We start from the raw sequence: 25,797 nt of genomic DNA, 5'->3' as shown, positions 1-25,797 counted from the left end.
TTCAACGTTCTCGAAGCCGCCCAGCATCTCCGTGCGCAATTCCTCCACAAATTCTCTAAAGCGCTTTCCGTGAGATCTTCAACACACCAAAAACCTTTCCTCAGCATCCACAGCAATGATAACATCACCCACTTCCTCATCGGCGTCAGATCACAACACCTCCGATGCCGCACCGACAGCGACTCGCGGCAACGGGAGGAAGTCACGCGTCTCAGCAGAGCACACACTGAACCGCGTGCGCGAGAATCAAAGGAGACACCGCGCTCGACAGCGCGATCATGTCGCTTCTCTCGAGCAAAAGCTCGCCGAGACCGAAAAGTTGCTTGAAGAGGCGCGAGCGGAAATCGCCGCTCTGAAAGCAGGAGGATGTGCAATGGGCTCACACCAACAATCCCAACGACAGAATACCAGCAACGAAGATGTTGTAGAAGGGGAAATACATATAAGAGAAGGAAACGCGCCTACATCTCAAGATATACCCAGACCACCCGTTTCCGCTTTAACCGATTCGCAAACCGATTCGCTAGCACTCACATCCATCCAACCAGATCAGCTCATCGACCCGCAACTAGACAGCTACCCTGATGTCCGCGGGCATGTCCCAGACATGAGCGGCCTTTCCTTCTTGGGCGGATCATCGTTCTACCTGCCTTCGCCATCGTCTACACAGTCGAACGCTTCGCTACTATCCCCAACATCAACCCAGGCCCCATCCCTCGACACCCACCTCACAGTAACCAACACAACCACCCTCACAATAACCGGTCCCCCACCCTGCTGCAACGACCCCCCAACTCCAACCTCACCACCTCCAACAAACACGCTAGAATGCACATCCTGCTCCACGAAGCCGCCACCCTCTCCCAGTGAAAGCACAACGCTGTGCGCGCAAGCCTTCGTCATGATCGGGCAGCAGAACTTCCGCAACCTCGATCCGGATACGATCAGGCTGTGGCTGGCGCAGGGGTTACGGAGGGCGCAGAGGGAGGGCGAGGGGTGTAGAGTTGAGAATGGTGCGTTGTTGCGATTGTTAGATTTTATTAGTGGGTTGTAGTATATGGAAGATAGGAGGAAAGTGGACTTAAGGGGAGTGTAAGGTATCTGTTGGGTTCGTTTGGGAAGGAGTATAGGGATGGGGGTACGGTGTCTTACACATTTTTTTCCAACGTATCTGTGAGAAGACCGCATTTGGGAATGGTAGAGACACAACGAAGATATATAATATGTACCGTGGATTTCGGAAAAAGGCAAACAAATTACTTTACCACAATACCTGTACGCATATTCATTCATCTCACTCGATCTGTCATATAAGGTAACATGTGAACAGGAGAAATCGTAAACATTTCATTACCTAAACGCTATGCAGAGAAAAAGAGAAAGTTCCCGTGTAGTCATACAAAATATGTGTGGAATGATCGCAAAATCATGCTTGATCAATTTGGCACGAGCATGCATGAGAACCCGGGTGCCATCAGAGAAACTGCTTCTAACGTCCCATCCTGATGACACCGGCGTGCACCAGCTTCTGGATCTTGGATCGGATGCTGGGGTTCTTGAGATGCTCTTGCAGAGCCGCGGGGTCATCCTTGGCCTGCTGAAGGATAGCTTGCATGACAGGGTCTTGGAGGATGCCGACGATCTGAGGTGTGTTAGTGGGGCTCTCATATGAATCATGTATGGGGCGACATACCTCTGGATCCCGCTGGATACGCTCCATAGTTTGTTGCTCAGTCTCGCCTTCGCGTGCTGAGTACTGTGCTTGCAGAGCCTTGGCTTCTTGTTGCTGAATCTCACGTGCATTCTTGCCGTCCTTGTCGTGCTCCATGGCTTCCGCGCATACGTTGACACACTTGTTGTACTCGCGCATGGTGAAGTAGGCTTGGGCTTTCCGCAGGTAGGCTCGGATGAAGTCTGGATCGCGCTTGATCGCCTCGTCGCAGTCTGCTACAGCCGATGGGAACTCTAGCAACTTGATGAAGCAGGCGGCGCGGTTGGAGTATCCTCTTGGGTCGTCCGGTGCACGCTTGATCATCTCGGAGTATGCCTCGACGGCCTCGGGCCAGTTGGACTCCTTGAACTTGGCATTGCCAAGCTCACGCGCCTTCTCAGCCTCTTCGGGGTTGATGTATGACTCCTTCTCTTGCTTGGCCTTGGCCTTTTCCGCTGCACGGAGCTTTGCGAGGACTTCGGGTGTGCGGTGTTCAGTTTGTGCCTTTTGGTAGTATTTGACTGCGTTGGCGAGATCGCCCATCTTCTCGTATGCGGTACCGATACGTGCAAAGGCCCTGCGTGCGTTAGCAAATGACTGGTGTAAGATTGGGAATGACATACTTGGCGATGATCTTGAAGTCGGCCAGGATCTCGCGACCGTACTCGACAGCCTCTTCACAAGCCTGGATGCAGCCCTCGTAGTCACCCTTTTCAAACTTGGCAGCTCCAAGGTTGGTCTTGTATGCAATGTCCTTGTGTGTCTCCCATGCCTTGTTGTAGTTTTCGATAGCCTCGTCGAATTGTCGCTTCTTGTAGAACTCGGTGCCCTTCTTCTTCAGCTCGTCCGCCTCAGCCTTCGCCTTCTTCGCAGCCTTGTCTTCCTCAGACTCCTCTACTGGCTCTGGCTCTGGTTCGGGCTCGGGCGCCTTCTTCGGTTGCTCGGGAGCGGGTCGCGCATCGGGCATCTCGACGTCCTCCTCGGCCTCCTTTGCGCCTGCATCGCCTGCTCCTCCAGCACCTGGACCTTGACCGAAAGACATGTCGATGCCTAGTAGCACGCTCATGACGGAGAGGAAGCGGGGGTCCTGCATGAACTGGCCAGCCATGTTCGGGTTCTTCTGCAGCTGCTGGAGCTTGCCCATGAACTCTGCATCGCCGAGGAGGGAGGCTGTCTTGGGGTTCGCCGCGAGCTTCTGGATCATGTTGGGGTCGTTGAACATGCCCCCGAGGCCGACACCGCTGTCGTTCGCCTCGGCTTCGACTGCGCGCTTGACGGCATCGAGGCCTTGTTTTGCCTGAGCATTGCTTGGGTCGAGCTTGAGCGCCTCCTCGAAGGCCTCTGTAGCTGCCACTATTGGGTGTTAGCGACGTCATATTTGCCAGGAATGCTATACATACCCAGGTCGCCCTCGCCGTGGAGCGCCGTTCCCTTGCGCCCCCAGCCCTTAGCCCAGTCTGGCTTAATCTCGGTAACCTTGTTCGCATCGTCGAGTGCCTTTTGCCAGTCCTTCAGCGAGGCATATGCGCCGGATCGGTTCGAGTAGAGGACGTGATTTTGGGGGTCGATTTCGATTGCTTGTGAGAACTTCTCGCTGGGAATTGTTAGTAAACCGTCGCTAGGCTGTGTTGGCGGGGACCCTACATGGACTCGGCGAACTTCTTCTCTGCGAAGAGCTTGTTACCCTCGGCTTTTAGTGCGTCGGCCATGGTGGAGGTATGTGCGTGTAGTTGATTCTGTAATGTGACTGCGAATCTTTTGGTACCACGCGTGCGAGGGACAGGCTCTGAATTATAGTTTGATGGGTAGCTAGAATGTTCGATTGCGGAGCTCTGGCGGGAACGTCCGTGCGGCAGACATCTGGAGGGCGCTCGTCATATACCCCACCACGAGCCTCACCCAACTCTCTTTCAGCCTGGTGAGTACCATCTCAGCCCTCTTTCAGCCCTCCAGCCCTCTGCATGCGCAATTATTTCACAGATCAGGTGATGTGATCTAGAGGAATTCGAAAAGAACAATGCATTTTGTCAATCGCAGACCCGACAATCGTCCCACGCGCTTTGTCGTCCAGCATAGTTGCTATGTGATCGCACGGATACTCTATACTGACATCCTGAACAAGTCAAACAAGTTTCAGACGATCAGTTTGCTGTATCAAGATACGTTCTGTCCCTTTAATCAACACCGTTCTTCAGACTTGCCAACCAAACTCTTGTCATGAGCCAGGTCGTTCGTCAGGCCCAGTGGGACGCCGAAGTGGCCTCCAGTGGACACTATGACAAGATTATGGTCCAGAATCTCGAGGTCGTCGTCAACGCAGGAAAAGATGTTTGGGGACGCGAGAAGAAGCAGCGGGCCTTGATCAGTGTCACATTGACACTCGGAAAGCAATTCACGTCAGCTTCTTCTACGGACTCCGTCGATGACAGCACTGTGCACTACGGTACGCTCAGTAAGGCGATACAAGCACGCTTCAAAGATGATTCTATGGCATGGATGTCAACCGTCGCTCTATCAAATGCCGTCTCTCAATGCGTTCGCGATGTGGCAGGCTCGACAGACGTATACGCGATCGAAACCGACGTCTGCTACCTGAAAGGCAGTATGTTTGGCGAAGGCGCTGGACACATCACCTCGCGCGTCGAAGGGTCTGGCACCAGCTCGAACGTACTGTACCTGCGCAACGTCCGCATCCCGTGCCTGATTGGCGTCAACTCCAATGAGAGACTGCAGAAACAGCCCGTGGTCCTCAATGTCTGGGTTGACAACATGGCTGACTCTCGTGTGGAGGGATACCCTCAGCTAGAAACTTTCTTATTCGAGGTATGCACAGCACAATGTGAACGTACACACCGACTGACCAGCGTAGTTGATATCTGGCTCTACATTCCAAACGATCGAAAGCCTGCTTGCATGGTTGGTCGACGAGCTCAGGCAGAGATTCTTCACAGAAGAGGCGGACCAGAACGCGTGGATCAAGCTGAGAATTAGCAAGCCCCATGCGGTACCCTTTGCAGATGCGCCAGCCGTCGAGATAACACGACCCGTACGGTCGAGCTAGGGTGGGGTGGTGTCACTAGCAAACTGCCGCAGCGAGTCAAAGCGTCGCCGTGACTGTGGAAACGTCTGCAGGTTTTCTCGGACGCCAGCCACGGGCACAGCTAACGATGTCTGTTCCTGACTTGTGCTAGGGGAGGTACGTTAGCGCAACCGGTACCGATTCGGTCTCCACTTCCATAGCTGTCCCTGTCTTACAGCCTGACGGCGTGAAGTCGGGAACTGCCAAGCGTCTAAGTTTGTTAGAAGCTTCTGCCATCTCGGTTCCTGGTATCGCGAGTTCCTCCAGACTGGGCCATTGGTACACCCGAATGATATTCTTGTTGTTGGGCACAATGCAGTCAATAGGCCTTGTCGGGTTTCGAGTAATGGTCTAACTAAATTCCCGCAAACTTTCAACCCGGGCATGTGTAGTGGAGATGGCGTTCTTGAGGCTGCGTTGTAGCATGGGCATCGTTGTTGTGTGAATACACCGACTTAGTAGCAGAAGATCCCCCACGTGGTCCAAGCGATGCAGACGTGTACCTGCGCCACTGCCACTTTCCACTTCTGCAGCCACTATCTTTCATCCCAAGTCACTTCCGCAATATGCAGATGCAAAAGACCCTTGATCATCCGAAACCCCGCTGCATTCGCCTCCGCGTTGCATCGCGCAGTCGCCACTGTGGAAAAAAATGCAACTTTCCCAGCCGGGGAAGTCTGTTGGGGAGCAAGTCGGAAGAGCGGTCTCCTCGCGACGTCAAGCTGACTGCAGCCCCCTGCTAGCGCGGCGGCCAGATGAGGGGCTTTTCAATTTATCGACATAGCTCTCCGAAAAGTTATTCAACAATTGTGCATCGTGAGGTCGAGCAGATAGGCGGCCGCGCAGCCATTCGATAGTCATCGTTGGCTCGGGCAGACGCGGGATGGTGTGAGGACTTGGAAGTGTAACTGTTATGAAGCCACGATACAGTAACGTGGTCAGATCTGAGTGAGAGCTGAGTGAGAAGCTGGATGAAACAGCTCGAGGGCTGTATTCTGATACCAGAATAGCTGGAGCGAAAATAGCTACTAGCCCAAGCCATTGTACAATGGGTGTAATGGCTGCATTGATGGTGTGAAAGCAAGTATCAAAACTTCGTCGTGGGCAGGCACTATTGGTGGCGTGGCCGTTGCCATGCAGAGATGCTGCGGTCGTAACTGCCCTTCTAGTACTTGAGCGGCAATGACCTGCATGTATAAAAGGCAAATTCACACCGTCTCTTCACCATCCCCATCAAACCCCGAGCCTGTTCTCGTTACCAGGCCATAGCTTGTTCTCGACTTGCCCCACGTTCAACGCCAAGCGCGACCCATTGCCTTTAAGGAGACCAGCTCCCCAACACTTGTTGTCCCCTACACCACTCTCTCCTCACGGAACAACCTCTTTTCTCCTCACATATACACAATGGCGTCTCGCGCGATTCCATCTCACTTGAAGCCCTCCGCTGCTGAGGGCGGCGAGGGTGGCTTCTCATCCCAACGCCATCACGGCAAGTCGCAGTCCCACGTGGTAAGTACTCTTTCTCTCTGTTTCTGCAGTTGTCCGGCGTGCGTCTTGCTTTTTCCAGCGCTGCTTGCTTGCATTGGTTTTGTTGCTGCACAGCGGACGCAGCTATCCTCACCGCTTCCCGTTGTCTCGACATGGGTATGGTGGGGACCGAGGAGAGCTGGCATTGAGCGGCCACGATTGCTGGTCGATCGCAATACGCCGTTCGGCCAGACGTCAAGGCGATTTCCTACGAGCGGACTAGGCGATCCATCTGTTTGGTGTTCGCTGCCACTCTCGAGTATTGGCCCCGCATTCGCATCGCCTACTCCCCGCGGGAGTGATGTCGTGGTGACAACACGTACCGTCTCAACAACTCCAACACCTCGAATTCGATTTCAATCAACTAACAACGACTTTGCAGGCTTTCGAGAACACATCCACCAATGTCGCCGCCTCGCAAATGCGCAACGCGCTCAACAAGCTCGCCGACACCGTCACAGACCCCGCTGAGAAGAAGGTCAGTCGCAATCCTTCTATACCCCTCCATCTTCATCTGCCACCTATACATTTCGATATGCTTGCGTGGTTCAATCCCGCGACTACAAGCTGTGAACGTGTTTGGAGGGGCATTTGGAGAATACGTCATTCTGAGCGTATACTGACCCACTACAGTACTTCGAGACTGAGATGGACAACTTCTTCGCTCTGTTCCGCCGATACCTCAACGACAAGGCCAAGGGCACTGCCATTGACTGGAACCGCATCGCTCCCCCGAAGGCCGAGCAGGTCGTCAGCTACGATGAGTTGGCCAACACCGAGGCTGTCGAATACCTGAACAAGTTGGCGGTTGTCAAGCTCAACGGTGGCCTCGGTACCTCCATGGGTTGCGTTGGCCCCAAGTCCGTCATCGAGGTCCGTGATGGCATGTCCTTCTTGGACCTGTCAGTACGACAGATCGAGTACCTCAACCGCACATACGATGTCAACGTGCCGTTCGTGCTGATGAACTCGTTCAACACCGACACCGACACTGCCAGCATCATCAAGAAGTACGAGGGCCACAACATCGACATCCTCACCTTCAACCAGTCAAGATACCCCCGTATCCTCAAGGACTCGCTCCTGCCCGCTCCCAAGGAGAACAAGTCCGACATCGCCAACTGGTACCCCCCTGGTCACGGTGACGTTTTCGAGTCTCTCTACAACACCGGCATGATTGACAAGCTCATGGACCGTGGTATCGAGTACATCTTCCTTTCCAACGCCGACAACTTGGGTGCCGTTGTCGATCTCCGCATTCTCCAGCACATGGTCGACTCTCAGGCCGAGTACATCATGGAGCTGACAGACAAGACCAAGGCTGATGTCAAGGGTGGAACCATCATTGACTACGAGGGCTCTGTCCGTCTGCTTGAAATCGCCCAGGTTCCCAAGGAGCACGTCAACGAGTTCAAGTCGATCAAGAAGTTCAAGTACTTCAACACCAACAACATCTGGATGAACCTCGCCGCCATCAAGCGCGTTGTTGAGGCCAACGAGCTTGCCATGGAGATTATCCCCAACGGCAAGTCCATCCCTGCCGACAAGAAGGGCGAGGCCGACATCTCGGTTCTCCAGCTCGAGACCGCTGTCGGTGCCGCCATCAAGCACTTCAAGAACGCGCACGGTGTCAACGTTCCCCGAAAACGTTTCTTGCCCGTCAAGACCTGCTCTGACCTGATGCTCGTCAAGTCGGATCTGTACACACTGCAGCACGGCCAGCTGGTGATTGACCCCAACCGATTCGGCCCTGCTCCCTTGATCAAGCTCGGCAGCGACTTCAAGAAGGTTTCCAGCTTCCAGGCCCGCATCCCCTCCATCCCCAAGATTGTCGAGCTTGACCATCTGACCATCACCGGTCCCGTCAACCTTGGCCGTGGTGTCACCCTCAAGGGCACTGTCATCATTGTTGCGACCGAGGGCTCCACCATCGACATTCCCCCGGGTTCCATCCTCGAGAACGTCGTCGTCCAGGGTTCGCTCAGGCTGCTCGAGCACTAGAGTGGTTGTCGACATTTTCTTCACAGTTCTTATAGATTTTTTGAGGATACAGGTCTTCTTTAGCCACTGGTAACGAGGGATGACTGCATTGCAACGTACTTGAGCAAAAGACTCAGGCGGTAATGGGGCGTAATAGTCACGCATGTCCATGATTCACGTATCATCATAGACAAAATGCATCTTGAATACAATCCATAATGATCCATTTGTTGTTGTTTGAGTTCACCACACGCTGTGTTTGAAGCTAGTAAGATGTGGTTAGTAGTAAGCTAATCTCCAGTATGGAGAAGATCCATGTCAACCCAAAGAACTGACCCATCTGCAGCTTATTACTTCCAAGAAATGGTGCCTGATTGCGGCCTCACGCCATCTCAGCCTTGCGGCCCTACCGCGGTGATGTCAGAATGTCACCAGCCACGCAGCCAACCCAACCCGCGAACAACAACCCCCACCAATCTCCCGGTTCCTGCGCAGTGCAGAGGCGCAGTCGGCCAGTCACCTGTATCTTACATAGCGATGATGCCTGCTGATAGCGGCGAGCAGCACCTGGTATAAGCAGCCGTGGCTTCCTGACGCCGTTTTGTCGCGTTCCACACGCCTGCATCCTCGCGTCGCACGCAGCGGGGTTGATCGCAACCTGACGAGCATCAGCTCCGAGCATCGAGCCGAAGATTTGCATGCCTGAGCCCATTAATAGCGATTGCTCCCACCTATCGACAGAATGTCACCCGAACCTATGCCACATAACGAGTTCCAGGACGAACGCGCCGCGAACCTAGCGCAAGCGGATGCGGCGCATCGCGAAGCATACGATTTCTGGGGTTACCTTTTCAAGGAAGATAAATGCGGGACCCCGTTGCTGGATCGCCTGTTGAAGGGCATCGCCTACGTCATTGTGAGTTGAGTGTAGCTTTCAGATGTCCACTGGGAGACCTCAAGCTAATGCGCCACGGTAGAGCCAGAAGTTCGGATCAAGCGACTCGCCTGATCTTACGCCGTCGCAAATCGCAGCCTGGTATCGCAGTGTTGGGGGCGACTACGACGTACTATTCACAGACACCCCGCCGTCATCCGTCGCATTCATATATCGGTCACTCGGCGCATTCCACAGCCTGCAACCAGCACCAGACGACGACGGCTACTCGAGTCCTACCATACCTGCGCTGAAGAAGGACGGCTTTGTGACATGGCAGACAATACAGTTGCTGCTAGGGCCAGAAGAGCATGTGCCTTTCCTACAGAAGGCGGTGGAGCTAGATGACATACCCGATCTGGAAACGGGGGGCACCTTCCCTAAAATCCTACCCAAGGAGTGCTTCCCCGAGAAACCGGATGATGCGATGGAGACATGGTATCAGAGCGTTGCCGCCAGGCTTAAGAAGGAGGCGGAAGAGGAACTGAATGGGGGCAGTGCGGCTGAAGAGCCAAAACCGCGTACTTCGACGGACAGCGAGGGAAATTCTGCCGATGACAAGTCCGGCGCGTACCGCTACTTTGAAGACCCGCTCTACCGGAATGGAAGACCACGGCCGACCTTCATGCGCCATGTCTCGAAGCAATCTCCAAGGCCCGCAGAGGACCATGGAAGGCCGGGGGCTATTATCTCAAGGGTGAGACACATGCTGAACCCTCTCAGTACTAGAATCGCCGGAAAGAGGATTATTCCAGACCGCACCGGGTACGGAAGCGACGGGTACTCAGACGAAGATGCCACACCCATTGCGCCTGTTCCTCAACCAGGTCCCCGATATTCCGCCCATAAGCGTCCACACCCACCGCGACGCGAATCCTCGTTATCAACAACGGACTCCGACTCCGATCCAGATCGCCCATCTCCCCGGCGACAAAATCCTGTACTGCGTACCCATCGATCTCACGAGCCGCCCGTATCGCAGCCGGGCTACTTCCCCGCCTACAATGAGGCGCGCCGTTACTCAAACCAGCACGACCCAGTCCGACTGTATGAAGGAACTTCAACAGCGACATCTCCCCAACATGTATATGTACCAACTCAATCCCCACTCTTCGCAACTCAAGTCGCGCAAGCCCAGCGCGAAGCACAAAAACAACAATACTACCTCTCACGACCCGTCATGCCGCCACGCACAAGCTATAGACCCGTCCCATCCAGCAGCGTGCGATGGGGTCCCCAAACTGTACACCCTGTAAGTCCACCTCGCGACGCTGAACCACCCTACATCCGTGAGCGCGAACGGGAGCGCGATCGCGACAGAGAGAGACACCATCGCGACCGCGATCCTTACGCCATGGGAAGCGGTAGCAGCCGCTCCCACCGCCGCCACTCGGAAGATGTTGAATACCCGCGCGAGCGCACCCGCGATTCAGCCCGCACACGCAGTCACGATAGAGTCAAAGACGAGTGGGACGATCGCCATGATCGAAGTCGAGATAGAGACCGCGACCGCGACCGAGATAGGGATAGAGACAGGGACCGCAATAAGCGCAACTCCAGCTACGAGGACCGAGACAGAGACAGAGACGACAGTCGCGAAAGAGATCGAGATCGAGATCGAGAGAGAGACCGGGTGCGAGATCCCCGCGTGCATAGGTATGTGTCCGGGGTGCAGGACGGTGTGTCTGGCCGGAAATATCCTGTCGCTTAAGCTTTTTGTTGTAGGATTTCATTTACTAAGATTTTTGTTGTAGCAGGAGTCAGAGTGTTAGGGGCCAGTTTATGAGGCTGCTTAAAGAATTTTGAGCAGGAACAGTTTATCAAGTGGGATGGATCGGTGGGTTCTCGAAGGCTTTGTTCGACCCATCGGCTATGCCGTGTGGGTGGTGATGGTGGGGTCTATGGAGTTGGATGGGTTGGTCTGGATGATCTGTGGCGCAGTGGGCCGGGTACGTTCATTTCAGCTCGCAAAGAGCTTGCACGATGCAACACTGACGATGCACGTGTGGTGACACCGGAACGCTAGTAATACATAGACTTGGTATCGAATTCAATACATTGTGTGACACACGGTTTAAGGACCCGTGGCTGCACCTGCATATGATCTGCAGACTGCACGATTGTTTTTCTGTGCAGGTATTGCAGTAGCCTTCGCTCTGACAAGTTGCGGTAAGAACAGAGATACCTGTTCCGGTTCTTTCTTTCTGCAAGGTGGAGGGAAAGTGTTCGGAGATGATGGGGCGGTGTAACAGTTACTTGTGGTGCACGGCCCAGGTACGCGAGGAGACCTCGGGAGGTGGTGGACAGCATTCACGTGCCATATGTCCAAATTAGAAAACAACCTTGGACACTAGCGACGTTGCTTGCTAGGTATAACGTGTTATGGTAGGGATATTGTATACAAGTAGAAACCTGCAGTGACATCATAACCTTCAATTTGCGTGTGTTGTCTTCGTGTAACCTACAGAGACCTGCCGAGTTTCTTACCTGTATGGGGTGTAACGGTTGCTCGAGATAGTGCGGAGGCGCGCGTTTGGCACCAACTAGCTGTGCGGGATGGACCCTGAGCTACTGATTAGCCAAATCAATGGGAACGCCATGCGAGCCCTGCAGAAGGATAGTGTCACGATAGACGGGAGTGTAGACGGGGTTGTTGCAATCGACGCGTGAATGGCTGACGGCAGTAGATTAATGGGAAAACATCGGAATGGTTCGTGTCGCTGATTACGCGTGGATCGCTATGTCATAAGCGTGGCTGTGCAGGGGAGCTCGGGGATCGCCGTGAGGGATGCTAGTCATCGCTCGACGCAGCTGCTAACCAACACCTCTCGCGAGCTCCTGATTGCGAGTAGGACCGCGTGCGATTCAATTCTTCATCAATTTCTCATGAACCTTGACCTATAGCCCTTCCTTCGGCCTTTCCTTTGTTTTTTTCTCCCGTTCTCACCGGGAACCAGGAATTACTTCGGCGAGTTAGTGCCAGCCATCCGCGTACAGCTGCAGTATCGCTAAAGCATAGCTGCCGCCGTCTACCAAGGAAAGCTAACCAGCCAAACAACAGGTTTCCAGAACCCCAACACCTCCCAGCCGCTCGCTCTCTCTTCTATTCTCACCTTCCTGGGGTTCCTCACCCAAGTCACGCCCCTCCCTCGACCGCGAGCATTCAATTGCACGCCAGCCATCTTGCAACTGCAGCGGAACGTCAGCGGGTCGGACCTCCGCTCCACATCGCCGACATGGCTACCGCATCGCGCGAATCCGAGCTGAAGCAGCAAGGACTGCTCGACGCCGCCAAAGACCCCAATTCCTCCATCACGGCGAACCAGGCGGAGAGATCCCTCGTCGATCAGGCGCAGGCGGGCGGCAGCGCTGCCTTTCAATTCGACCCCGATGCGAGTCCTGAGCAGAAGCGGGCCCAGGCACGAGCGCGTGTCCCCGCAAACTTCCACCACGAGCGCAACAAGAACGCGACGGCCCTCGTATCCGATGCCGACGACAACGGCCCGGGTGAATACGACCTCCCCTCGCCTACCAAAGCGGGCGCCATAGAGACACCCGAGGAAGCCAAAGCCAATGGCCACGCGCCCGAACAACTCGACGACGATGCGCGGTGGGATCGCGTCGGATGGGCGCCGCGATTCGGCATGCCCGGCTCCGAGAACAAGGAGGAGGAAGAAGCCTCCCTGGCCGACCACCAGACATGGCTGGAAGGCAGGATAGAGGACAAGTTCTTCGGCGACTGGTACCACAACACGGGCATCATCATCTTCGCGTGCTTGAGCTCGTGGGTCGTCGGTATCCTCGGTGGTGGCCTGGGCTGGATCATGATCTTCATGGCCGTCTGCGGCACCTACTACCGTACCTCGATCCGTCGCGTGCGCCGCAATGCGCGCGACGACCTCAACCGCGAGATGGCCAAGAACAAGCTGGAGACGGACACAGAGAGCTTGGAGTGGATCAACAGCTTCCTCGTCAAGTTCTGGCCCATCTACGCGCCCGTTCTGTGTGACACCATTGTGGGCACCGTGGACCAGGTTCTCTCGACCTCGACCCCGGCGTTTTTGGACAGTCTAAAGATGAAGACCTTCGTCCTCGGAACGAAGCCCCCGCGACTGGAGCATGTAAAGACATACCCGAAAACGCAGGACGATATTGTTCTTATGGACTGGAAGTTTAGCTTCACACCCAACGACGTAGCTGATCTTACCGCGAGGCAGATCAAGAACAAGATTAACCCCAAGATTGTCCTAGAGATCCGCATCGGAAAGGGCCTAGTCAGCAAGGGTCTGGATGTTATCGTCGAAGACATGGCCTTTTCCGGTCTGATGCGCCTGAAGTTTAAGCTACAGCTTCCGTTCCCTCACATCGAGAAAGTCGAGATGTCTTTCTTGGAGCGCCCGACCATCGACTACGTCTGCAAGCCCTTGGGTGGAGAGACCTTTGGTTTCGACATCAACTTCATCCCCGGATTGGAGACTTTCATCATGGAGCAGATTCACGCCAACCTGGGCCCAATGATGTACGACCCGAACGTGTTCCCTATCGAGATCGCCAAGATGCTTGCGGGTAACCCTGTCGACCAAGCTATCGGTGTTCTGCAAGTCCACTTTCACGGTGCTCAAGGCCTCAAGAACCCCGACAAGTTCTCTGGTACTCCTGATCCCTATGCCACGGTCTCCATCAACAACCGCAACGTGCTTGCACGTACCAAGACGGTGCACGAGAGTGCCAATCCTCGCTGGAATGAGACTGTCAACATCATCGTAACTTCCCTCAAGGATTCGCTTACTATCAATCTTTTCGATTACAACGACATTCGCAAGGACAAGGAGCTCGGTACCGCTACCTTTGCGCTAGAACAGCTAGAGGAGGATCCTGACCACGAGAACATGCAACTAGAGGTCATGTCAGGAGGTCGCGCCCGTGGTCTCGTGACAGCGGATGTACGCTTCTTCCCTGTTCTGGAAGGCACTACGCTGGAAGATGGTACCAAGGAGCCTCCACCAGAGTCGCGCACGGGTATCTGCAAGTTCACTGTTGAACAGGCCAAGGATATGGATGGTAGCAAGAGCATGATCGGGCAGCTCAGCCCATACGCCGTCCTCCTCTTGAATGGCCATGAGATTCACAAGTCCCGGGTCATGAAGAGGACAAACCAACCTATCTGGCCAGACGCAACAAAGGAAATGCTCATCACCGACCGCAAGAAGGCTAAGCTGGGTCTAGTCATCAAGGACGACCGTGACCTCGCAGCTGACCCTATTCTTGGTACCTACCAAATCACGATGGACGACATGCTTGAGCTCATGGCCAAGGGTCATGAGTGGTACAACCTCGCAGGTACATCGAGTGGCCGCGTGAAGATGAAGCTTGATTGGAAGCCCGTTGCTCTAAAGGGTGCTGTCTCTTCCAGTGGTTATCTTACTCCCATCGGTGTGATGCGACTGCACTTCCAGAGCGCGCGCGGACTTCGTAACCTCGAAGCCCTGGGCAAGTCGGATCCATACGTCCGTGTGCTACTCTCTGGTATTGAGAAGGGCCGAACCGTCGTTTTCAAGAACAACCTCGACCCTGACTGGGATGAGGTTGTCTATGTCCCTGTCCACACTGTCCGCGAGAAGCTTACACTGGAGGTCATGGACGAGGAGAATCTCGGCAAGGATCGTCCCCTGGGACATATCGAGCTTTCGGCTGGCGACTATATTCAACAAAACGAGAATGGCGAGTACATCGAACATGAACAGAAGCAGCCTACCGCAGGAGCTCTCCGATTGGCTGGTTCTTCTCAGCCCAAGGGCACTCTCAACTACACCTGCTCCTTCTACCCTACATATCCCACATGGGACCCCGAAGAGGACGAGGAAGAAGAGGAGGAGACTAAATCCAACGGCGCCGCCCGGCCTGTGTCCAACGGGTCTAAGCTCAGCCACCAACGTGTTGTATCCAACGCTTCGACCATTGCCAGGTCGGAGACCGCAGGTACTATCTCATCACTCAAGTCGAACGAGAAGGACATGGCCAAGGAGCTTGAGAAGAACGAGCTCCAGCAAGCAGAGTCGATTCCCGAAAAGCCGAAGATCGAGAAGCTGAAGCTTACTGCGGACGATCTGCAGCAGTATGGTAGGTCGCATGCCGACTATGAGGATACAGTGGAGTTTGGCTTGTTCAGTTGGTTCACCCTGACCTGCAACCTGACCCCGTATTCTTACATCATATTTACGAGTCTTGGCTAACGTGACGTAGAATCTGGTCTGCTTGTGTTCAAGCTCATTGAAGGTGAATTCGCAAGAACTGGTGGCCACGTCGATGTTATTATGGATGACATGGCGTATGCCAGCTATTCTAGCACGAAGATCCGCAGCAACAAGATGACTTTCAACGATGGTGGGTTGTGTGAAGTCCTTCATGATGTACCAAGCTAACGAGATGCAGTTGGCGACACGATGATCCGCGAGCTCGACTTTTCCAAGATCACCCTCCGAATTATCGAGCACATCGATAACGACGGCGACGATCATGGAGATCACGTCATTGCTAAGCTGACAGGAAACACGATTGATACGCTACGAAGGTCTCTTCACACGCCTACTCAGTTCACGCTCAAGGACAAGAATGGACGCGATAACAAGATCACGGTCATGCTTAAGTACATTCCTGTCAAGATGCGTCTCGATCCCAGCGAATCCTTCAACAACCAGGGTACGCTCCGAGTCGATGTACTCGATGCGGCAGATCTTCCAGCTGCGGACCGCAACGGTTTCTCGGATCCTTACTGCAAGTTTATGCTCAACGACAAGGAGGTGTACAAGACCAAGACGCAGAAGAAGACGCTCCACCCAGCATGGAACGAGTACTTCGAAGTACCAGTACGAAGTCGAACAGCAGCTGACTTCGTCGTCAACGTTTACGACTGGGACTTCGGTGATAAGGCTGACTTCCTCGGCAAATCATCTATCAACCTGGAAATCCTCGAGCCCTTCCAGCAACAAGAAGTTACGCTTGCCCTCGACGGTAAGTCAGGCGCCATCCGACTTAGAATGTTGTTCAAGCCAGACTACGTCGTTCGATCTCGTCAAGGCTCCAGTACCTTCTCCGGCACCTTTGCTGTCCCCGGCAAAGTCATTGGCGCGCCCGTAAAGGGAGTTGGTAAAGGAGCGGCCTTTGTCGGTGGCAACGTAGTCCGCGCGGGTACCTTCCTAGGTCGTGGTTTCAAGCGCAGAAAGTCTCGCGGTGAAGCCCCCGACGAAGAAGATCTCGCACGCCCCTCCACATCCGACCGTCCCTCCGCCGACACACCCATGATATCCATCGAAGGCGAGCCCAACACCCCCACAAAAGACTCCAACAACCACAACCGCCACCGCAGCTGGGGCGCTCAAAGCTTCCACAGCCGCTTCGGCGACAACGCCGGCCCCGGCGGCGCCGAACAAGGCACCGCCAACATCACCGTCCTCTCCGCCGACGGCTTCCCTGCCGGCACCAACCTGCGCGTGCACATCTCGCTCGGCAAAAAGGAAATCCACAAGACCGACCACATCAAAGCACCTCAAGGCTCCGTCCAGTTCGACCCCTCGGAAGAGAGCTTCAAGACGAACTGCACGGCCGATGCCTTCTTCAAACTCGTGGTCAAAGACCACAGTAAATTCGGCAGAGACGAGGAGTTGGGTGAAACCCAATTCACCATCTCAGACCAGGGTAGCGGCGCAGAGCAAAACGTTGGTGTGGGTAAAGGCATGGTGAGCATACGCAGTAGCTTCACGCCTAGCGAGAGCGGAGGCAGTCCATCTGGTAGCGTGAGTCCGCGACCCAAGACCGCGGAGCGCAGGGGGTTACTCAGGAGGGATCGCAGTACGACGCCTAATCCTGGGGCTTAGAAAGCAAGTGCACTGGGTAGGTTGGGCCAATTGAAAGGGAATGGGTCTAGGGTTAGTTTTGCGAGGAGCGAGATGGTTACTAGTAGGGGGAGACGGGGAGAGACGGACGTTGATGGGGGCAGGGATGCGGAGGGGCTGGAGGAGGATAGGATGGGTGTGCTCAGGGAGTGGATTGAGGATGTTGAGAGGGGGAGGCGGAGTTTTGCGCTTTGATGCAAGGTAGGGATAGATTTGGGGTCTGATGAAGGGCAAAAGGCCGCATCGGGTGGGCCAGGGTTATCTTCTTTCTGCTTTTCTTCTCTCTTGACCTAGGTCCTCTACTCCTAGTTTCTTCCTAGGGTCGGTCTTCTCTTCTGAGTGTAGTTTCGATACCAAAGTTATTTCTTTGTTCTAAAACTTGTCATGTATTGGTCATTGAAACGAAAGCTATATGCATCCCTCCATATCTACGATCGTTCTCACTCAGGACATGGTTTTGTACTGATGTAACGAATCTCGTGAATTGTCCTTCACCTCCTCCCCACCAATGCCAAGAACAGTGAAAGACCAACTCTCCAACTACTCCTTCACCGAAACCGGAGATAAGGCTCGTTGCAGTGGTCGCAGTAAAGGACTGCGTTTGCTCGGACTTAACGTGGCGCCGACGCAAGCAATTGCGTGCTCGTCAAAGTGAGCAAAAACGCGCGGGTGACTGCGGCACTGACGTCGAAACAACAAAGTGAAGGAGGGAGTGAGCAAGATAAATCGATGAACAATGCGGCTACCTGCTGGGTCCTTCACTTGCTAGTGCGTATATAATCTATTGATACTGTCAGGAGTATACTTCTTTCTTCCTCTCCACACACGACACCTTCGGGACTTGACAGACTGGAACCAAGTATACTTGACCTTCCTCCATTTCGACTTGATACTTGACTCAATCTTCTCTCCACCTTCAAAGCTACTCTCTTGCTACAATGACGGGCCGAACCCCCCCTGCAGTCTTCAACTCCTCCACTGCGCCGATCGACCAAGATTGGGTCGACGCTGAACTGATTCCCTTCCTTCAGCGCGTCTACCCAGAGGAGCGTAAGACCACAATGGAGTGGAACCGCCAGGTCGTCCTCGGAAGGGCACACCTGGATTGGCTTGTAAGTAACCCGAACGCCAACTTACTCCGCATCAGTCGGCCCAAGAGCACACATTGCGTTTACACCAAGCCACACAACGGTGGGAAAATACGTGAAGTGCACCTGGGTCATAAAACAGCCACGCCGCCATCACCTTATCGTAAGTACTGACGCATACACCCCAGGATCAATACCAAGACTTCCCGTTCACGATTGAACGTCTCCGCCTCTGCCTCCTCAACTCAGAGCTCTTAACACCGGCGGAAATGTCGCAGTTCATCCCTGTCACTGAGAGAGGCAGCCTGCACTGCCTCCGTATCTTCATTCGCCACGCCATTGTACACGGATCGTACATGCTGTATTCCTTAGGAGACGACCCGAGTCCGGAGTTCCCTCGAGCAGGACATACTAGTACTAGGCCGTCCATCACATCTCCAGCTGAAGCTGTCCCAGCGCGCGCGACTTCTGTCGCGGTGCTTGAAGCTAGGAATGCGACACTGGAGAGGGAACTGGCCAGCCTTCAGGCTGAGCGTGGTCGTGGAAATGGTCGCGGAAACGGTCGTGGAAGAGGTCGGCCTTCGCAGCCTCGTGGCGACTTCGTTGGACGTTCGGACCGCGGTGGTCGTTTCAACCAAGGACCAAATGTTCCTCCAAACATGCAACAGACGCCATCTCAGTTCCCTTCAAACCCACCTCCGGGAATGTATGGCTACCCAACTTACCAGTATGGGTATGGTAATCCTTACATGGCTGCGCCGGCTATGGGTGGCTATCCTATGCAGCCCTACCAACAGCAGTATCCTGGTGGCTGGACTGGTAGCCAGATGATGTACTCCAGCCACCAAGATTACTCTTCGCAGACGGGAGCAAGCAGCGGTTTCACAATGCCGCAGCAGCAAGTCGGCCTTCCGGGTTATCAAGGACAAACTGCTCAACGTGGTCGCGGATCTTCAGGAAGTCAACAAGGCCAAGGCCAGGCGCCGTCTCAAGGTCTTCCAAGTCGTCCTCAGCAACCACCTTCAGGATCAGGTGCAAGCACTCATGTGCCTCGCCCAGACGCGGAAGAGTTCTATCCAGGTTCGGATACCCACCAAATCAGTTCTGCAACGCCCATGTCACTGACTACCAGCAGGATCCAACAATGGCTACAACTGATCCGGGACGGCTGATTGGAAGTGAGACGAGTTTTTCCGGCAAGTGAGATTTCGGTGAGACCGAGAAGAGAAGAGATAAGGGCAAAAGTTTTGGAAAAATGGTGGTCGGCATCTGATAGTGATTCGCCTCAGTGGATGTCACCACCTCCATCCTCTCGGCAGTAGAACCCATAGATGTCAAATCAAAAGAAGTTCGTTGGTGCGGTGATCATTCCGCCACGCCTTCCGCCAGTTTTCCGCTAGCAGGTCCGTGCTTCATTGATAGCGTGAGGTTTATCTGAACACCAATTATACCCGCCGCTTCAACACCAACCTCTCCAACTTTCCAACGCCCCGTCGCAACCACGCCCCATCAGCCATCATCTCGCGCGTGATCCATTGCAGAAGGAGGTAACCGTGATGAAACGCTTATACTGATAACCCTACGTCCAAGGCCTTGGCTACCATCCGGGCGGAGATCCTAGATCCATTCAGGCGCGTCGCAATCGTGACTAGGGCCAGAAGGGGAGGTGACAAGACCAAGAGATGGATACTGGCTTGGCGCGTCCTGCGCGCCCGCATGGGAAGCTTCCCTGAGCGTTATCTTTTCCTGCTTAGCCCAGCTTGGCACGTCTTTTTCGAACGTTCCGCCGCGCCCATGGAGCAAGGCTGGTTGCTCGTATTGGCGCGTGGGTTCTTCGCTCATTCCTATCTTATCCTGATCCTGGGGCTACCATGGCCTTGGATGCCTCTAACCAACGCGCTTAATTGCGGCAGTATGCCTGAAGGTATGGTTTGTATGATCCTCCGACCGGACTAGGCGCCGTTCCATGGTCTTGGATGGCTGTTATGTGCATGTTGCTATGATAACGCGGGAACCGAGCGAACGAAATGCCATGGCGAGAGTGGACACGCTCGATAGTCGCGTGCGACCCTTGTGCAACTCTTGTCCAGAGCTTCGGTCTTGGAGTTTGCTTGGGTGTATATGAAGAGGGGCATGGTACACCTGTCTGGACCGCAGGCACTCAAGTTCATCGCCCGTTGCGTCTACTTGATTCCACCGCCCGCGCATTCAATTTCGCGGTCGTACCTTGTTACCTTTGTTCTACCTGAACTTAGTTCAAGTTCTCTCCAGCACAATGGCGGCCAACACCAACGTCAAGGCGTCTCTTGAGATCACCAAGGGCGCCACTGCTATGGACCCTATCCCACTCGACACCAGCTCCACTGGTTCTTTCGATGAGAACACCAACCTCTTGGGTCCCTTCCCTACTGAGGAGGAGTGGGCGACTCTTCCCAGGGTTGCTGGTCGCATCCCGTGGCAAGCATGGACTGTGGCTGCTGTTGAATTCGTTGAGCGCTTCAGTTACTACGGTACCAGCGCTGTCTTCGTCAGTAAGTTGATTGATAGCTCGTATATCTGGGCATACACTGACTGTTACCAGACTTCATTCAAAAGCCATTGCCTCCTGGTTCTACAACTGGTGCTGGTTTCTTGAAGAAGGGCGTCAGTTCCGGTGCTCTGGACATGGGCCAACGTGCCTCCACCGGTCTCACCATGTTTAACCAGTTCTGGTCTTACATCACGCCTCTCGGTGGTGCCTGGCTCGCTGACGAGTACTGGGGACGTTACAAAACCATCCAGTACTCTAACCTTATCGCTCTTATCGGCCACATTATTCTGATCATGTCTGCTATCCCCGCAGTTATCGTCAAGCCTAATGTCGCCATCGGTGTCTTCGCTGTCGGCCTCGTCGTTATGGGTTTCGGAACTGGTGGTTTCAAGAGTAACATCTCTCCACTCATCGCCGAACAGTACAAGGATCAAAAGGCCTACGTCCGTGTCAGGAAGAATGGACAGAAGGAGATTGTCGACCCCGCCACTACCACTGCGCGTATCTACATCTACTTTTACTTCCTGATCAACTGTGGTTCTATCTGTGGTTCCATCGCCATGGTTTACTCAGAGGTATGTATACTGTCATACTGTAGTGCGTGCATACACTAACGTCATCCAGCATTTCGTCGGTTTCTGGCTCTCTTACACGCTACCAACTATCTGCTACCTCCTCTGCCCCATCATTCTCATCACGATGAAGAAGCACTACAAGCTCTCGCCACCCACTGGATCCGTCATGGGCAAGGCTTTCAAGCTCATCGGTCTCGGTATCAAGCAGTCGCCCCGCAAGAACACATTCAAGGACGATGGTTTCTGGGACAGGATCAAGCCTACTGCTCTCCGCGCCAGCGGCCAGACTGTCCCTGACTGGATGACCTTCGACGATGCCTGGGTTGATGAAGTCAAGCGCGGTATCCTCGCTTGCAAGGTCTTCTTGTGGTACCCCCTCTACTGGCTCGCATACAACCAGATGACCAACAACCTTGTCTCCCAAGCCAACACCATGAACCTCGGAAAGACACCCAACGACATTGTCTCGAAGCTGAACCCCATCTTCATCGTCATCCTTATCCCAATCATGGACTTCTTTGTCTACCCTACTCTCCGCAAGGCTGGTGTCAACCTCTCGCCCATCAAGAAGATCACCGCTGGTTTCGCTCTTTCCTCGTTCGCCATGGTGTCAGCCTGCGTCATCCAATACTACATCTACAAGATGTCACCCTGCGGCAGCAACATCAACGCTCTCAGCAAGGAACGCAAAGACTGCAACGCCGACATCTCCGTCTGGGTCCAAGCCTTCCCCTACGGTCTGATCGGTATGTCCGAGATTCTCGCTTCCATCACCAAGCTCGAGTACGCGTACACCAAGGCACCCAACAACATGAAGTCTACCATTCAAGCCGTTGCCCTCTCCACCTCCGCTGTCTCCGCCGCTCTCGGCCAGGCCTTTGTCAGTCTGTCTGAGGACCCTCTTCTCGTATGGAACTATGGTTCCGTTGCTGTTGTTGCCATGTTCGGTGGTATTGGTTTCTACCTCACCTTCCGCAAGGCAGATGCTCAGGAAGATGCTATGAACAACATGAAGGAGAGCAAGTACGTGGGCGGCCGTGAGATTGGCGATGCGGAGAATGTTGAGACTCTTAGTGTTAGGGATGAGAAGAACGAGAAGAGTGGGTTGTAGATATCAAAAGCTTGGTAATGGTCAGATGATAGTAATGATACGAATGATATTCCAATATTCAACTTCTAGTTCTCCATGTCTATATTTATGAAACCATCTCATTCAAGCTATGTCGCCATCCCATCTTATAAACGCTCAGCAATAAGCCGTCTCAAGTCATATTTGTAGTACATAATTTGTATTTCTTCCTGCCATCTCGTTCTCGGGTGAACTACTCGAAGTTAGCCAGGCTTCATAAAAAATGTCCAAACAGTTGTAGTGTCGAGTAGCCAGGAGGTCTTTAAAGTCTTTGCGATCCTTCAAAGCAGTGCTACACTGCAGCCAGGAGGTCACAAAGGTCTTCGAGAACCTCAACCGACACACGATATCCTAGGTGTACAACTTACTCAGTAGTAAACCCCACCACCACTCGGACCTCCACGGCCAAACCCACCCCTGTCTCCGATACTACCAAACGGGTTACCCTTACCCGGAGGCGATCCAGACGGCTTCCCCGGTGTCATCTTCCCCTTTCCCTTCCCTCCAGGCGAGCCCACCTCGCCCTCTCCCGGCGGCGGCGGACCAAAGGCCGGGAACATGATGTGTGGATAGTTGTCTGGATGTACACCGGCGGCTCTAGCGGCAGCGATGGCGGCCTCGTGCTGCTGCATGGCTTGGAGCGCTGCCGCCGTCGGGGGTAACATCAGACCGCCGTAGCGCTGGTAGTGGCGGTAAAGTAAGATGTCGACGAGAGAACGGTTGGCGCGGATCCAGTCCATGGAGGGGTGGCCGAGGTCTGGGTTCGCGATGCGGAGGACGAGTTCGTGGACGAGGGAGGGATTGCGGTCGAAGTCGTCCTGTGGGGTGGTGTTAGTATGAGGCTTGCTAGAGGTGTGCGTGCGGGTGGAGAGGAAGTGAAAGGGTACTTACGATTGTCTCGCTCAAGTAAATGGCGTTGTTCATATCCGGATCGTAGTTGTAGTTTGGACGAACGGCACCTCGGGCATCGGTAACCGCGTAGGCCCAGCGCATGAAGGGGCTTACAGAAGAGCCGTTCCAGCGTTGGAGGGGGTTTGGCTCTTCTTCCCGAAGATGGTGGACTGTTGGTGGAGCGCGGTGGTTGGGCATAGAAGGCTGCTGGGCTTGAGGCGGGGACAGGGGCTCGATTCCAGTGCGGGAGGGGATTCGACCGTGGCGAGGAGCGTTGTATGGGCTACCAGATGAGGAAGCGCCGCCGCGCCTGGAAGGCTGGTTTCCTGGAGGACTGGACATGGTGTTGATGTTGATGTTGAAATTGGTAAGTTAAGGTTGGAAAGGATATATAGAAGTTGGTTCGAATTGAAGGAAGTGAATCAGATATAGTAGAGTCTGGATATTGCCGAAGTTGCCTCAATGTCTATGTTGATAGGAAGAGAAAGGAGGAGGGAAGGCGCGGAGGGAGACGACTTTATATCTCTGTGGGTGGAGCAATTCCCGAGGTGAGAGACGCTTGCTTTCCAGCGTGACTTCGTGTTTGGTGAGAGAAGATGAGGGGATAGTGTACTTGTGACGTCTTTGACGCAGTTTGCGTTTGCCTTTGGTCATGTAGATGGAGTATCGCGTTTGTCTTGGTAGCGATGTCGCTCAAGGTAAAACGCGTCATTGTATACTCGGTAAGCACCCTTCTTCACTCTTGTTCTTGGATTGTTGGTTCTCGAATCGGAGGAAAGAGCTGCGTAGTGAATATAGTGGCAAGGATGTTGCGCCTGGTAGGCCACAGCTCCTGCTCAGACTCCCCTCCTGTATATAGAAGCCCCTGATCATCTCAGTATACACTCTACACCAATTGTCGCTCAACCTTCCTCCACGAGCAACTCAACGTCGAAAGTCTCCAATATGTTCTCCTTCATTTCTTGTTTGACTCCCATGATCATCTTCATCTTTTCCCTGGCTGGCGTATCTCTTAGGGATAAGAGTCTGTTCAAGCTAGTCAAGTCATGGTGGCAACCGAAGAAAACACCTCCGATTGTGGACTTACTGACTCGATATGCTCCAGTCCAGGATGCCGTCTTCGCGCAACTCGACATAGCCGACGTCATTTCGCTCAGTAAGACCACAAAGCCTTTCATGGGCTTCGTCAAGCTGGTGGAGCGCACTCAATTCAACATCAACGACCGGTTGAAGCACTTCGTCACTTCTCCCATCGAGTTCCGCGCTCTTCAAGCCCGACATAACGTCCTCATAGGACGAAATTTCGCATACGAATTCATGGCGAGAAAGCCGGTCGTAAAGACTGGCGGTAAAATTGGGCTGTATAGCCTCCTTGTTCAGAAAGGCTCCAATGCTGATGCATTACGCACCTTCCTCGAGAAAGATGGTTATGAACGTCTCGATACTCCCACGCCCAAGGATAAAGAGCTTTCAGTAAGTTCGAATGCGCTCGGCTACTTCGTATGATCCACGCGTGTCTCGCTAACCCCTCCCAGAAGCTTCGAGTGACAATGAGTCGAATCAGTTCCGATGGAAAGTGTAGCGAAGTCAATATCGTGGAAGGAGAGATTCCGGTTCTCGAAGCGCTACTGCCCTCATCGACCTCTCTGAGCAACCTTATCACCTGGAATCGCGCCTATTCTGTCTTTCCACATGAGACATTCATAGACAAGAGGGGTTATCTTTTACGACACCCCACAAAATTGACCACTTCCGAATGGGTCGACACAGAATCGTTAGGCCTCGACATGTTCCCTCTGAAACGTCAAGACGCCTTGGAGGAGAAAGAAAGGAACACCCTGCTCTCCCAGCGTCGTGTCGGAGATACCAGTAGCTGGGTCATCGCACTCAACACTTCTGGACTAGATTCCGTACCGCCATATCCCAATTACCTGGTCGAGTCTGCTACGTTCAGGCTAACCATGTACGGCGCGATAGACCGCGACTGTTTCAGCCACTACAACGTCGATGTCTCTATCGTCAGCGCGCCCTCACTAAAACACCAGTATATCCTTCCTCGTGGCATCGCTTGTCAGCTCGATATCTTTTTCAGAAATCTTACGATAGTGTCTTTACATCGCCTACCGACAGCTCAGCAACCTCAGCGACTGGGCCAGATATTCACCGGTCGGCATCTGAACCTCGAGTCACCACGAATGGCGCTGATTGAAGGGTTTGTACCGCCCATAGGATCGAATTGGAAGTATCATGATGATGAAATGGTCCGGTATCTGAAGAAGGAGTACCCCGAGCTAGAGTATGGGCTCCAAGCTACAGGCCTCTGAGTGTCGACAACGTGCGAATCTGGCCTTGTGAAATGTGCGGCACGGGCCAGCCACTGTTACTGGTGCTTGCGGAGTCTGTCTTCTTCTTATGGCTGTTAATACTTAACGAATCTGACATCCATCGTGTGATGCCCTTG

The 25,797-nt window shown here is 53.9% G+C and overlaps 9 protein-coding genes across 9 annotated transcripts; 7 read left to right on the top strand and 2 right to left on the bottom strand.

The window, feature by feature from the left end:
- Positions 1-1,489: 1,489 nt before the first annotated feature.
- Positions 1,490-3,420, bottom strand: J4E84_004012 (uncharacterized protein; the record flags this gene model as incomplete). Its single annotated transcript, XM_049386621.1, has 5 exons — positions 1,490-1,642; positions 1,694-2,288; positions 2,335-3,064; positions 3,112-3,305; positions 3,356-3,420. The coding sequence occupies 5 exons, from the start codon at positions 3,418-3,420 to the stop codon at positions 1,490-1,492; spliced, it is 1,737 nt and encodes a 578-aa protein (XP_049245391.1).
- Positions 3,421-3,928: 508 nt separating this feature from the next.
- Positions 3,929-4,772, top strand: J4E84_004011 (uncharacterized protein; the record flags this gene model as incomplete). Its single annotated transcript, XM_049386620.1, has 2 exons — positions 3,929-4,534; positions 4,581-4,772. The coding sequence occupies 2 exons, from the start codon at positions 3,929-3,931 to the stop codon at positions 4,770-4,772; spliced, it is 798 nt and encodes a 265-aa protein (XP_049245390.1).
- A 1,422-nt stretch (positions 4,773-6,194) lies between these two features.
- On the top strand, positions 6,195-8,318 carry FYU1 (putative UTP--glucose-1-phosphate uridylyltransferase; the record flags this gene model as incomplete). The annotated part of the gene is made up of 3 exons (XM_049386619.1): positions 6,195-6,299; positions 6,700-6,795; positions 6,951-8,318. The coding sequence occupies 3 exons, from the start codon at positions 6,195-6,197 to the stop codon at positions 8,316-8,318; spliced, it is 1,569 nt and encodes a 522-aa protein (XP_049245389.1).
- Positions 8,319-9,039: 721 nt separating this feature from the next.
- On the top strand, positions 9,040-10,487 carry J4E84_004009 (uncharacterized protein; the record flags this gene model as incomplete). Its single annotated transcript, XM_049386618.1, has 3 exons — positions 9,040-9,213; positions 9,275-9,928; positions 9,987-10,487. The coding sequence occupies 3 exons, from the start codon at positions 9,040-9,042 to the stop codon at positions 10,485-10,487; spliced, it is 1,329 nt and encodes a 442-aa protein (XP_049245388.1).
- Positions 10,488-12,467: 1,980 nt separating this feature from the next.
- Positions 12,468-17,105, top strand: J4E84_004008 (uncharacterized protein; the record flags this gene model as incomplete). Its single annotated transcript, XM_049386617.1, has 3 exons — positions 12,468-15,351; positions 15,475-15,615; positions 15,664-17,105. 3 exons carry the CDS (start codon positions 12,468-12,470, stop codon positions 17,103-17,105), a joined length of 4,467 nt encoding a protein of 1,488 aa, XP_049245387.1.
- Positions 17,106-18,061: 956 nt separating this feature from the next.
- On the top strand, positions 18,062-19,336 carry J4E84_004007 (uncharacterized protein; the record flags this gene model as incomplete). Its single annotated transcript, XM_049386616.1, has 3 exons — positions 18,062-18,235; positions 18,400-19,043; positions 19,108-19,336. 3 exons carry the CDS (start codon positions 18,062-18,064, stop codon positions 19,334-19,336), a joined length of 1,047 nt encoding a protein of 348 aa, XP_049245386.1.
- Positions 19,337-20,486: 1,150 nt separating this feature from the next.
- Positions 20,487-22,427, top strand: J4E84_004006 (uncharacterized protein; the record flags this gene model as incomplete). The annotated part of the gene is made up of 3 exons (XM_049386615.1): positions 20,487-20,742; positions 20,793-21,316; positions 21,366-22,427. 3 exons carry the CDS (start codon positions 20,487-20,489, stop codon positions 22,425-22,427), a joined length of 1,842 nt encoding a protein of 613 aa, XP_049245385.1.
- A 386-nt stretch (positions 22,428-22,813) lies between these two features.
- J4E84_004005 (uncharacterized protein) lies at positions 22,814-23,678 on the bottom strand (the record flags this gene model as incomplete). Its single annotated transcript, XM_049386614.1, has 2 exons — positions 22,814-23,263; positions 23,337-23,678. The coding sequence occupies 2 exons, from the start codon at positions 23,676-23,678 to the stop codon at positions 22,814-22,816; spliced, it is 792 nt and encodes a 263-aa protein (XP_049245384.1).
- A 603-nt stretch (positions 23,679-24,281) lies between these two features.
- Positions 24,282-25,660, top strand: J4E84_004004 (uncharacterized protein; the record flags this gene model as incomplete). The annotated part of the gene is made up of 2 exons (XM_049386613.1): positions 24,282-24,836; positions 24,872-25,660. 2 exons carry the CDS (start codon positions 24,282-24,284, stop codon positions 25,658-25,660), a joined length of 1,344 nt encoding a protein of 447 aa, XP_049245383.1.
- Positions 25,661-25,797: the final 137 nt, after the last annotated feature.

This window comes from Alternaria hordeiaustralica (genome assembly GCF_023758085.1).
Source record: "Alternaria hordeiaustralica strain BMP 2776 chromosome Unknown scaffold_6, whole genome shotgun sequence".
NCBI lineage: Eukaryota > Fungi > Ascomycota > Dothideomycetes > Pleosporales > Pleosporaceae > Alternaria > Alternaria hordeiaustralica.
The sequence above is the reverse complement of the archived record's forward strand: the minus strand, read 5'-3'. Positions and strand labels throughout refer to the sequence as shown.